The following is a 14,289-nucleotide window of genomic DNA, read 5'->3' on the forward strand; positions in this document are numbered from 1 at the left end:
GGAAATAGAGCTTTCTAAACATTTTTTTAGACAATATCTTATCACATCAATGTAATGTACCTCTCACATGAAATAAACAGCATATCTAACTTAATATACACATAACCTGTATAATATAAACTTTCATATGCTCTTAAATTCTATATCAGAAAAAAACAATGAGCCATTATCAAAACTAATTGTATGCCTTAAAAGAGCTCCACTGAGGTCTAAAAACTTTAAGACATAAAATTGGGGAACAAAAACAGAAAAATAAGCCAAAAATAATACTTATACTATCATTGTATTAAACTGAAAATTAAAATTTTCTGCCTAATTACAGTACAAGTTTTTCAATTTTTAAAATTTTTGCACAATTAAACTACTTATTCTAGAGAAAACTAATTGGGTGAATGATCAGAATTTTTTCGAGACAAATTATTGGCCCAGTACACAAATCTAGGAATAAATATTTCCAGTTCTGTCTTAGCACAAAGCCTCAGTGGAGTCTCTTTTAATTCTTTAAATGCTCAAGGCAGTATAGACTTGCCTTTGCCAACTATATACCGGATAGCAAGGTTAGCCTCTAATCCCATACAATCTGGCAAGACAACATAATACTACTTGTTTCTAAAGACTTAACATTTTTTGGCACCAAATTCACTTTACTCTTTCTATATTTGACGTATTCTGGTGCAATTATATAATTTGAATAAATAACAGTTAAGGTGATTAGGTTCATAAATCAAATTCTTAGTCATAAAAAGGATCAATAGCAATGGTTACCATTATGAAAACATAAGAAAACGTCAGTGCTAAAATATATCATAATCATCAATGAAAATAAATTAACATTGTCTGCCTGTTTGTTACATCATTTTTGGGCATATTCAGGTGGTCGGTCCACCCAACTGGCCTTCCTGGATAACAAACTAATCAGAAATAAACGGTTTCTCTGCAAGTGACTGAACACTAATCCAACATGATTTCAGAATCAGCAGTGAGAGACAAATGACCATTAGACTCAATGTACAAGATCAAATATAACCTAGATATGTGTCTAACAGTTATACATGCAAAATAAATTCTTGGAAAAGATAATGTATTATACCACAGGAACTTGAAATTCTATCAACATTAATCTGTTAATGATAATATCCAAAATATACCCCCTATACAGTATAAATAAACCAAAGGAATGAAACGCCTTTTCCCCACCCCAACATAATTTACGCCGAACAAATCAACCGATCAAAATAATCTATCGGTCCATTTCGATAAACAATACATTAATGCATCAAATACCACCGATAACTTTTTTAATCGCATAGCTATGTAGGAATAATTCAACATTTTCTGATTATTTTCCACAATCTGAGTTTGTCGCCGACTCCATTTCGTGATGTCACTGGATGTTGATTCGAGGAGAAAAATATTTATCAAAATTATTTTTAACAAGTTCCAAAAATAACAAGTTTGCAAGTAAAATACTGTCAAACTAGAACAAATGACTGATTTCTTTCTTATGACATGGCTGAATTTATTTGCTGGGCCATATCAAATAGAATACTCAATTTTTTTTTAAAACAAAAGTACTATTTCAAAGATTTACGGTTCTTGTTGGGGGTTTCCCTTTCAAATGTATTTATAAAAGTTTAATACATACCTGTTATTTTTTGGAACTTATAAAAAATAATTTTAATCTTTTTTATAAATCTCAGTGTAGTTAATAAGCTGGGACTATTTAAGGGCGGCTTCCCCAAAGAAAAAATTTAAAATCATACAGTTTTGAAAAATTATCCTCATGCCAGGGCATGAAGAATTATCCTCAACAACTGTACAGGTAATATTCCCAATGATTTAAATATCAATGCCAGGTCATGAAAAATTTATCCTCATACCAGGGCATCAACAATTATCCTCTTGCTAGGGCATGAAAGATGAAAAACTATCCTCAACAACACTATAGAGATAATAATCCGAACGATTTACGTATCAATGCCAGGGCATGAAAAATTTATCCTCATGCCAGGGCATCAACAATTATCCTCATGCCAGGGCATTTAAAAACTTATCCACAACAACACTATTATCACAAATAAATGAAATATATGCCAACCATTAGTGGCTGGATGTCCCAAAAGAAGATTTCCAGGTTTCAGGTCATAATGAATCACAGGTGGCTTGATTTCATTGAGATACTTGAGGGCGCTCACTGTCTGACAGATTATCGAGCGCGCCTCTTTCTCCGGAATACACTTGTTCTGCTTCAAGTAAAAGTCCAGGTCATTGCCTTCACAAAATTCTAAAACTGTACAAAATCTGTAAAAGGGAAAAAATGAAAACTGATTTAATTTTCAAAGCAAAATATTTTCAGTTAACAATTGTTCTCAGAATCATCAATTAAATTATACAAGTAATATTTTTTATCTTTCATAAATTTTATAAAAATGTTGAAATAGATATAGCTTAATGCCCTTTAACTAATTAATTTAAATCATAGACTATTGTACTCAATGCTTGTGCCATGCACCTTGTTGTTTCAATTTTTTATGAAGTTTAAATCACTTCCTTAAGGACAATGACAAGTCCTTTAAATGGGTGTCACATTACATCTCAAATGTTTTTTATGGTTTTGACTGGGTTTTTTTATCGCACCAACACTGTGACCTTAAACTTTACTGGTGGAGGCAGACCTCAGATTCCTCTCTATGCATTATTTCAGGCACATGAGTAGAACAACTGACATTTTTTTAGAAAGCTGGATCGCTTCCTCACATACAACAATCCAAAGTCCCTTGCGGGATTCAAACTAATAGCAGTGAGTGGCAAGTGGTTTGAAGTCAATGGCACTAAGCACTCAACCACAGTCTTCTACCAGAAGTTTTTATTCATTAACAATAAGTGTATTTTTAAATACCTTAGGAAAAAATATGTCATAAATATAGAATTACTTACGAATTATTATCTATTTCAAACACATCATACAGCCTCACTATTCTCGGATGATCTAAGCTTTTGTGTATCTTATATTCCCGTAATGCATGCCTACAAAGTAAACAGTAACAATTACATACAAGATAACGTATGTGTGCATCTGAACTTTTAAACATAAACTTGTTGAAATGTGGCTTATGACATCATTACCTCTAAAACCTTGTAGATCATATTCAAATAAAATATTACAGATTTTATTGCAGTCTTCAAATGATTGAAAGTTAAGTTTATAAATCATACAGGTTTTCTCAGGTTAACCATTAAAATAAAGGCCTTCAAAACACTCGGAATTCCAGGTTAAGATCAAAGTCTTTAAATCACTGAGGATTACAGGTAAAAACCAGGTTCCATTAGTGGAAATTTGAGAGTCATTTACCTTGTGACTTACAAAATATTATGCTTTTCATTCTTTACTTATATAATGTGACTTCCAATGTCAAACATTTTGCAGTGTCTGACTTCCAAATTTTGAAAATTTCTATTTTTAAATCATGAGGATTTTAAGGTAAAGGTCTATAAAAAACTGATGCCGTAATTAATCAAGATCTTACTTTATATAATTAGCTTTCTTGTCATCCTTCCACTCTCTATTCAACTGATGTATTTTACACGCTACATATCTTTGCTCTTTTAGATCAAAGCCCTGTTAAACAAATAGAACAGTTTCTATAATAGCCAGGTTAGAAATTTCACATTTTTTTCTCCACAAGCAAATTTTTGGCAAGGTTTCTAGTGAACTCACAAAATGAGAAATTAACTTGTAAAATGAATTTACAAGGTCCTAATTTCAGCTCCCATTGTCCATGATTTAGCTGGCAAAACATGTAAAAATTATGCACCATTATTAATCACATCTACTGTGAGTTTGTTTCATAAAAATATTATAGAATTTAAGATTTTGTCAGTTATCTGTCATGTAACAAAATCATTTCAATGCATATGTTATAACAAAAGCTTTCGTTTTACAAAAATGACTCACAAATAAAAATTTCACAATTTAACAAGAAATGCAAGAAAGAAGTCTATAACAACAAGGTGGAATATCATACATGATATTTTTAGTCACTTCATTAGTTATACAAGGGCTACAAGAATCTACTACAAACTCTCTTCTTCAGTAATCAAAATTTTCAATATTCAGAATTTTTTGCTACTCCTACTTTCCTGTTACTACAAGCTTGATTTCATTATGATTTTGTTTGTTTCATTTTACTCCTTATCTAACAGTATTTCAGTCATATAGGTGGTAGTTTCCTAACCATCGTTCCTTGAGAGTTACACCAGTACTAGACTTCCTTCCTCCATGCTAGATTTCATTATGCTAGATTTCATTATGAAAAAACTAGAAATGTGTCATCATGCCACGGATGCCCCCGCATGCAGCCAAAATTTCAGATGTTATAATATTTAGTTCCAAATTTGTTTGCACAAATTATTATTTTAAGTTCAAAGCCCTTAAAACTGTTCAATGTTAACACAAACCATTTTCATACAATGTTCAAGGCACTGAAATTATTCAGTCTTAACCTTTTGAAAATAGCATATTTCATATGTGTAGCCAAAATAATGGCTACATACATTTCCACAAAAGTATGAGTGCTGAAACTGAAAGTTCAAAATTTTTCCAATATTCAAGAAAGATAAGTCTGTCCAAAATCATTGAACCACGACCAAATTCAAACTTAAACTGCTTATTCCTAAGATGTATCTATATTATTTTCAAAGTGAAAGGGACATAACTCTGCCAAAAAATCATCGAACCATGACCAATTTCCAACTTGACCTGCCCAATCCATATGTCAAATTTGAGTTGAATATGTAACACTGTTGGGTAGATAATGAACAGAAACTGTAAATTTCATATTATTTTCAAAGTGAAAGGGGCATTACTCTGCCAAAAATCATTGAACCCAGACCAAATTCCAACTTGACCTGCCCATTCCTTTGACATATCCATATGTCAAATTTGAGTTGAATGTGTTGTACTGTTGGGGAGATAATAAACAGAAACTGAAAATTTCATATTATTTTCAAAGTAAAAGGAGCATAACTCTGCCAAAAATCATCGAACCATGACCAAATTCAAACTTGACCTGTATTTTCTCATGACATAATTTATCCATATGTCAAATTTGAGTTGAATGTGTTGTACTGTTGGGGAGATAATGAACGGAAACTGAAAATTTCATATTATTTTCAAAGTAAAAGTGGCATAACTCTGCCAAAAATCATCGAACCATTATCCAAATTCGAACTTTACCTGTATTTTCTCATGACATATCTATATGTCAAATTTGAGTTGAATGTGTTGTACCGTTGGGGAGATAATGAACGGAAACTGAAAATTTCATATTATTTTCACAGTAAAAGGGGCATAACTGTGCCAAAAATCATCGAACAATGACCAAATTCGAACTTGACCTGTATTTTCTCATGACATATCCATATGTCAAATTTGATTTGAATATGTGCAACCATTACTAAGATAATGAACGGAAACTGATGATGACAGAATGACGGAAGGACAGAATGACGGAAGGACGGAACAGGGTAACACTATATGCCCCGGCCATTACATGGCGGGGGCATAAAAATGATTGGTACCTTCTGTAAGATATGAAAACAAAACCATTCAACTTCGCAGTGTCATACAATTTTTAACACACAATATTTTCTACTAAGTTCATTCACAATATACTTACTTTATGAACCTCGCTGAATCCACCTTTTCCAATGAGATTTAACAATAAATATCTCTCATTCAGAATAGGATGGTCTTTAAATCTGAAAATAAAATAAACAAATGTGTTATTTTCCCCATTTACGGAAGAAATTTGTGTTATCACTTTGCCAATCAGCTACAGTCGAACTTTGTTCGCTCGAACTCGCAGGGCCTGTGCATATTTGTTCGAGAGATCGGTAGTTCGAGCCAACCAAGGTTGAACTATTATTACGTTGATCATATGCCTAAAAGTTTTCCTAGCTTACATCGGTCGAATGATAAATGTGTCAATATAATTGTTTGTTAGTATATCTGTTCGTCGAATATGTCATATATATTCAGAATTATTATCCCGGTGTTTAAATTAAGTATTAACGGTACGCTGTGTTAATCTTTATTCATGCATATTGTTATTGGTTGAGTTCGATTGGGCAATCACACCAATCTTGTATAATGTATAAAATATATTTATATGTTTATAATGGGATGAATTTAATTTTAAAAAATAAATTAATGAAATATTTATTAAAAACATTTACAGCAGCATCTATTTGTAGTCATTTACTTAAATAAACACACATACTATAAATAGATAACGATGTTACGATTCACTTTACATGAACCACGGTTGTAATTAAAGCCGTCCGGGTAAATGTCATTCTTTATTGGCATGCATATTTCACTTATTTCACAAGTTATTTTCTTATTATCGTTACCATAAACGGCAAATCAACAATATTTTCATACAAATAAATCGGTTACAACACCTCTTTTTTTGTATCAATTAACCTTTATTACCTTTGTCACGATCACGAGGTGTTAAAAACATGTGTCACCGACTGACATTTATTTAGGACATACCGACTTGTCTTTTTGTGTTCGACCGAAAAGGTTTGATTTTCACTATATTTCTGCCGAAGGGACCAGAGATCAGGTTCGAGAGATCGGTGGTCGAGCGATCCGATATATATCCAATAAATTATATAGGAATTTTGCCGGGACTGGGCGATGAGTTCGAGCGAAGGGAGGTATTTGAGCGATCCGAGTTCAAGCGAACGAAGTTTAACTGTATTAGTAATATAAGACATTCAAATATCTATATTATATGTTTCATAACTCTTTTTTTCCCCCTTAGTTTGGTTTTAAGCAAAATTTCTAGCCTTACTGTTTGACAAAAAACTTGGATGTCCTTAGTGCATCATTTCATGTACAAATAGAATTAATTCAAATGTAGCAACTCCAAACACATTGCTTTCAGAATTATGCCCTTTGTCTTGACAACTGCATCTTGTCATGATAAGCAAGTATTCCAAGTTTCATGTTGATAAAAATGTTTGAATTATGGGATACATGAAATTTTTTGAACAAGGACAATATCAATGACGTAGTGATCACAGTCAAGCAAAAAACTGCATTTCTTTGTTCATGAGAAACTAATAAAAAGACAGTTTACATCCGGTCGAGCAATATTTTGTATAAATCGGTATAAACCTGGAATTGTCTTCATTATGAATGCGTTTAAGTTCACGTATATGTAGATTTCTCTCACGTTCCAACTTCTCTAATTCTAACTGTAAATCCACGTCTTCTTTCTTTAGTGCAGCTTGCCGCAACTTCATGATGTCATCTCGTTCATAAAACTCTGGAAACGTTAACCTTTAACAAAAATACATCCGCATTTAGTATTGTGTAAAGTTATCAGTGAAATAATAATGGCTGCATTGCCAAGTGGTAAACGCGTCAGACAAGTAATCTAAGGATTGCTGGCCCTGTGGGTTCCAAACCCCATCAGCGGCAAGCCGTTATTTCCTTGAGCAAGAAAATTTACACTCATTGCTAAGTACTGGTTAGTTCCAGGAAAGGTTTTAAGAGTTTTTCAATAAGCTTATAGCTTTCAACACAATAGAACTAAAATGAATGTGTATAAACTAAATAATAAAGCTTTGACATACTTCTTAAAAGCTTTTTATTTTAGCAATTTTGTAACAGTTTCAAAAACCGTTCTCATTAGCCATGAAGCTGAAACTTTGTTTACTTTTCAGTCATAAAGAAAAGTATAGTCTAAAGGCTCATATGGAAAAACTAAGTCTTGCCAAAGCAGGGTTGCCAGCACTTTGGTGAAATAAAATTCCCTGACTTTTCCCTGACTTTTCACTGACCAATTCATGTTTTTCACTGACCAAAATCGTCAAACACATAAACGTCCTCCTGACCTCCCCTTTTAGCCGTCCAATCCTCCCATTATATTTTTGCATGTAAACTTGTATTTATTTTCCAAAATATAAAACATTTACATCAAAGTAATGATTCAAACATTGTGTTCTACTATTCTTAACTATTTCTATTCAAATACAGTGTGACTGTTGGTCAGTGAAACATATGACATGAAAATCAGAAGAATCATAATATAAGCATCTGTATTAGAAATCACATAAGTCACTCTTTCCTTCCCAGTAGTAACACATAAAACACCAAGACTATAAGAGTAATACTTGTATGACAAAACTTAAAATTCAAACATCTCTAAACTATAAGAACAATAAACATTTAACACAGTTACTTGTATAAGGCATCATGATAAACTCCACTGATTGTGAAAACAAGAACATAGGGCTCATTTTGGCATATCATGAAATAATCACAATAAAATTAAAGACTTTGAATGAGTGAAGTAAGTTAGTGTGAAAAAAAGTTAGAGTGAAAAACATAGCATTGCATAATTTAACCAGTTTCATCATGTTTGCAAGACAAATCCTCTTGTACAATTTCTTAGTGTCAAAGCAAAAAGCAAAGAAGGGCTTTTAATTACTAACAAAATCTAGTCAGTATACATGTATACCAAACTACCATATTGGCATATAACCTGCTTTGATTTTTGCTTTGACACTAAGAAATTGTACAAGAATATTTGTCTTGCAAACATGATGGAAACTGGTTAAATTATGCAACAGAAATTACGTATTAGTCAGCTCTGGAGACAAGGGTTGCAAAGCCTTTCAGTCTTTAAGCTGAATGATGTTCTAAGGTAAATACTGGGTATTATAATCACTAAGTTGACATATAATGCTTCTTAATATCATAGTTTACTGGTATTTGAATTTAATGCTAACTGTGAGAGTGATAAAGTCAAATATTAAATGCCTAAAGACTGCCATAGCCAAGAAAGACCTTCAATGCGCATATTTTTCGACCTTTGAAATAATTTTTCCCTGACTTTTCACTGACTTTTCAGGATTTTCATTTTTCACTGACCAAATTTCAAAATTCCCTGACAATTCCCTGACCTTGAAAAAATACCCAATTTCCCTGACTTTTCAAGTCCGCTGGCAACCCTGCAAAGTATGTTTCCTCTTTAAATAAAATTCTTATTATTATTACTATTACTTTAGTTATTTAATACTTCGTATGGGAGAAAAAAAATACCACATTTTCTACCGTTTACTACTATTACAACATATTTCTCAAGCAGTATCATTTAGCATCTAGCATGCTCTAAACAATTAGACAACAAACAGGTCTGCCTTTTCTCCAGAAGAATAAAATCATTTTCATATTTGATACTAAATGTACCTTAAAGGGGATATACTAGGCACAACATTCAGTTCTATGATACATGCATGAATACTTACACTTTTTCACCTGTGCCTGGTTTCAGAAAGCCGTCTTTGGTATTTTTGGATATAGTGGATGTTGGTTTTCTTTTCAATAACAACTTCCTCTGTTTCTCTATCTCCTCCCTTTCTTGAGCTATTCTCTCTTGTTGTCTATTAATAGAATGAAAATTAGCCAATCATAACTCTCGTCTATATATATCAACCAATCATTAATCTTGTTATAGATCTTCAAAAAAAGAACCAGTACCTTTTCTATTGAATTTAAGGATTTGTGGTTTTATGGTTCTTTTCCTTCATGATATGCAACAAAATATATGCATATTGATATATCATATTTCATATAGAAGGGTTTTGGATAAATGAAAATAATCCAAAATCAATGGGAAGACCTCGTATTTCCCAGAAAATTGCTTTATCAAGGGCTTAAAAAGCTACCACTGGATTACATATCCAATGTTGTCCCTATAGAGCTAAGTGCACGATTGGGTAGCTCAGTAGTATTGTAGAAGAATATATCAAAGATCAAAACAAATGCAATGGTTTTACTTATTTCTATATTAAACTCACTTCATTAGATCTGTGAAGGCCCAGCCATCGACCCAATTTTCAACAAACGTAGCTCCCTGTCTCTGTGTAACAAACTGCCCTAACCGGAGTCGATTCTCCATACTTTTCTGCCGTGTAGTTTTCTTTTCTAAACAACTCTGAAAAAGATTTGAGATAAATTGGTACATAACCAGATCAGAACTCTATTATAGCTACTCCCATCTGTATGTATAAATCATATCTTAAAATAAATAATAGGTTTTGAAATACCTTGTGCAGATCACTACTAAGGTATTTATGGGTTATGGTTGGCATCATTAACTATGAAATCCTGTTTGAGACATTTGGCTTAAAAAGCAATTGGCATAAAACCATCATCTTTGACACAAATGTTTACACCTACCTTTTCTATTAATAATGTTTTGTTGACATTCAGACATTTTTGCAGGTTTTCTTTATGTTTTTCTATAAGTTTCTGTTGTGCTGTAAGCTGCCGCCGCAACTCTTCATTTTGCTGGAAAAAAAAGTCATCATCCAAGCTATTTTTTGAACTGCTTTTTAGAATTGTTATTAATTGCAAACCAATTGTATGACAAACAGACACACCAATCAACCACAAACTTTCATGGGTGCAAGTTAGAATTTATGAAAAAACATTTTGTTTGGGAGCCCCAGGTTTCAGGGCAACACCGTGCACAGAATATCTTGCATCACTGCATATTTTAATGCCTAAAATGCCATGAATCTTCCATGAATCTTTCATAGTGGAACTTCATTTTGACTAACAGATAATACGATAAATTTCTGTATATCAATGTGTCCATCTTTGAACCAAAGCAGAGATCGATTACCAAGTGTCTCTTTCGTTGGATAAAAACTACTAGCATGCCATTCTAAATAGTTATAACAAATTCACGTTAAAATTGCATGCAAGGAGTTATCATACCCATATTCCTAAACGTTCATGTTATTTTGCATATCCTAGAGAACTATGTTTGGTTTTCACATTTACGTGTTTTATATCTAGGATTGATGCCTAAAAAACAACTGTGCCGGCAAAATCTCAGAAAATTGTACTTGTCCACGGACAAGTAACCTAAGAAATTTACTTGTCCGTACTCAATGTTCACTTGTCCGTATTTATTTTTAATATTTACTGCAAATGTCAATAAAGAAGAGCAATATGATTATGAACTTTCTTTCAATTTTATTAAACATTCTGTGCCATATGTTTAATAATATAATATATTATGATTATAATATAATATATTTATAAAATGTTAACGGCAGTAGATTAAAGTAGAACAACAGTGATCGACAAATTGTGTATATTTTACTGGAAGGAGCATTGGTCTTTGACTTTTGCCAGCACTTTTTCAGTTTTCCTTGCACCCAAATTGCTCTAAAATATTGTCTTCATTTTTTTGCACTCTGGTACCATTTCTTATTTATTCACTCCTTATTCTATTCATCTATATAATATTCATTTGAATCCTGTTAACTCTTGAGTTAGATTTGTCAAATTGATGACATCTGGCTTTTTTAACAGTATAATTATGATTGCCACAGAATGTAATATCATTTACATATATACGCTTGGTTGCAGCAGATGAATTGTGAAAATTTTGACATCATTATTATCGACGACGATGAAACTGACATGTATACATTAACACCAGTATTAGACATTCAAAAACAAAGGCATTTTCACAAGAAATCTTTACATAAAATAAATTATAAAATGACTTTGTCCACATAAATTCAAGCAGTCAAATTGCCGATGTGAGCGTAAATATTCCCGAATGACCTGGAAAAGCTATACAATGTATTTAATTTTCGTACGACACAGCGGTATTTCAAAGACAATTGTTGCGAGATTGATGCTGTGTCTGCTATCTAAACAATAAATGCGCTTGAAAAGACCACAGCTTCCAAGTCAATTTTATGGCAGAATCCCCGTTGCTACCGAAAATATTTTATTGCAGAGGCTAAGTCGGCAGTCATAAACCAAAACAAACATGTACCCCACATAGTGACCTTGATACGTTCAATAATTAGTTAATTGCCGCGCGCATGCAGTAACTGCATGACGTAAGGAAAACCCCAAGCCTGGTTGGTCGCTATTTATGTAAACACTTAAAATAGTAACACCCTAATATGCACGGAATGCCCTCAGGAATGACACCACACTTCACACGCTAGTTTTTGTATTAAAAGTGTGATTTTTCTTCTGATTTAGATCTATTAGAAAAGAACTAAATTTTTTTATTCAGAATTCCTCTTTTAGCCGCCGAAATTTACTTGTCCACGGACAAGTAAACTGCAGAATTTTACTTGCCCAGACCTACAATTTTACGACTCGGGCAACTCGTACAATTGATTTTGCCGGCCCTGCTCCTTTATCAAATTTGGATCAATGGTTTCAATGGTTTGAAAAAGTACACCCCATACAATACCCCTCAAAATATCTCAACAGATTTTCGATTTTGCAAAATGCACTTGAAAAAACGAAACTTCCATTAAACTTGCACCCATGTACTATTTATTTCAAGAAATATTATTTATTCATCTAATAATTAAGTAAATACATAGCAATTACTGTCATCAATTTTCAGTCAAATTATAACATCTGTGACAGCCTAATTTTTTCTTAAATTATAAAAATGCTCATCTAGAGACATTAAAAATTCCGGGGTTTCCATTTTTAAGAATGTTGTTCAACGTTCAAGATCAATTTGACTAAGATTAAGAACAAATTCTATGGAGAACTGCTACACTGCACCGATGACATTTACCTACACTACATTCCACTAGCGTTTACAAAATGAACTAAAATGAAGAATGAAGTTTACCCTATTTAGATCTTCTATTCTTTGATCCTTCTCTGCAATATCATTAGATGCTCCACTTTCTAATGCTTTCAGCTGCATAGCTGATAAATCAGTCTGCAAAAAAAAGAACATCACAGATCCAGAAGTTTCATTATGTTTCAAAGCAGTTTGGTCATTTCTTAAGAAGTATTTTCTTAAGAAGTATTTAGATATATAATTATGTTGTACTCAGAGAAAAATGTTCAAGAAACATGACAAAAAGAAGTTGGATTGACCATAGGCATATAGAAAACCCCAATCTCTGACCTTTAAATTGAATAACAATAGGTTTAACCACAAAGATGGACATGTGCTTTTATCTTATCAAACATGTGGTGAAAATCTGATTTTATCCACAAATCTGATCATTAGAATGAGACAGGTCAGGGATCTATGGACCGTTCCGTTTTTTCGTTGCGGAACATTTAGTCACACCTTTTCCATTCATTGCTAGGTCAACTGCTCACAAACAGTATCACAAACATAAGCACGTGTTCTTTTGTGCAAACCAGGTCAACCAGTGACTATGTATTATCTCACTGTAGCGATTGGATAACAAGTTAGCCAATTTACATAAAACTGTAAACACCGGAAAGGTCCATGCATTAAGTCGTAAAAATATAAAATTGAAATTTCTTACATAGATCAGCTTGAGCACTTAAAAGAAAATGATATGCTAAAGATTATCAAGATTAAAAATAATTAAGAAATATTCTCAGACATACATAGTTGTGCTATTTTAGAACGACTTGAGTGAAAAGCGTGCAGAGCTTTTCATTTTGGGGTCATTATTTGCAATTAGAAAAATAAATCTGGTAAAACTGAGTGAGCGAATGACCTATTTTTTTGTACACAAGTTATTGGTCAAGACCTACATAAAATGGAAAATAAATCTTAAGAATTATTTCCAGTACCATCATGTCAAAAAATCTAAGTGGAGTTCATATAATATATTGCATGTTTTTTACCCAGCTATAGGGTATAGGAAACCCTTCAGATCAGTAAGTTATCCCTTAAAAAGCCCCAACGGCATTTTTCTAACATTTTTTTTTGTTTTTCTATATCATTCCAGGAGAAAACTTGTTGAGAGATGATGGTTTTTAGCTACAATCCTTTCACATGTTTCTGAACTACAACTATCGTTTCACATGTTTCTGAACTACAACAATCTTTTCACATGTTTCTTAACTACAACTATCCTTTCACATGTTTCTGAACAACAACTATCCTTTCACATGTTTCTGAACCTCAACTATCCTTTCACATGTTTCTGAACTACAACAATCCTTTCACATGTTTCTGAACCTCAACTATCCTTTCACATGTTTCTGAACTACAACAATCCTTTCACATGTTTCTGAACCTCAACTATCCTTTCACATGTTTCTGAACTACAACTATCCTTTCACATGTTTCTGAACTACAACTATCATTTTACATGTTTCTGAACTACAAATATCGTTTCACATGTTTCTGAACTACAACAATCTTTTCACATGTTTCTTAACTACAACTATCCTTTCACATGTTTCTGAACAACAACTATCCTTTCACATGTTTT

The 14,289-nt window shown here is 32.6% G+C and overlaps 1 protein-coding gene across 3 annotated transcripts in view; it reads right to left on the reverse strand.

Moving 5' to 3' along the window:
- Positions 1-14,289, reverse strand: part of LOC132720662 (serine/threonine-protein kinase tousled-like 2) — a 32,115-nt gene that overhangs the window by 5,095 nt on the left and 12,731 nt on the right. For all 3 annotated transcript variants that reach the window (XM_060704834.1, XM_060704836.1, XM_060704835.1), the window contains exons 9-17: positions 12,711-12,803; positions 10,262-10,372; positions 9,880-10,016; positions 9,328-9,462; positions 7,190-7,354; positions 5,679-5,760; positions 3,528-3,619; positions 2,938-3,027; positions 2,099-2,301 (exon numbers count right to left, since the gene is read on the reverse strand). In XM_060704834.1, coding sequence (XP_060560817.1) covers positions 2,099-2,301; positions 2,938-3,027; positions 3,528-3,619; positions 5,679-5,760; positions 7,190-7,354; positions 9,328-9,462; positions 9,880-10,016; positions 10,262-10,372; positions 12,711-12,803 — 1,108 coding nt within the window. The remainder of the gene's footprint in view (positions 1-2,098; positions 2,302-2,937; positions 3,028-3,527; positions 3,620-5,678; positions 5,761-7,189; positions 7,355-9,327; positions 9,463-9,879; positions 10,017-10,261; positions 10,373-12,710; positions 12,804-14,289) is intronic.

The sequence above is a fragment of the Ruditapes philippinarum genome, unplaced genomic scaffold, assembly GCF_026571515.1.
Source record: "Ruditapes philippinarum isolate M1 unplaced genomic scaffold, ASM2657151v2 ctg1099_1_1_1_1, whole genome shotgun sequence".
Classification (NCBI taxonomy): Eukaryota; Metazoa; Mollusca; class Bivalvia; order Venerida; family Veneridae; genus Ruditapes; species Ruditapes philippinarum.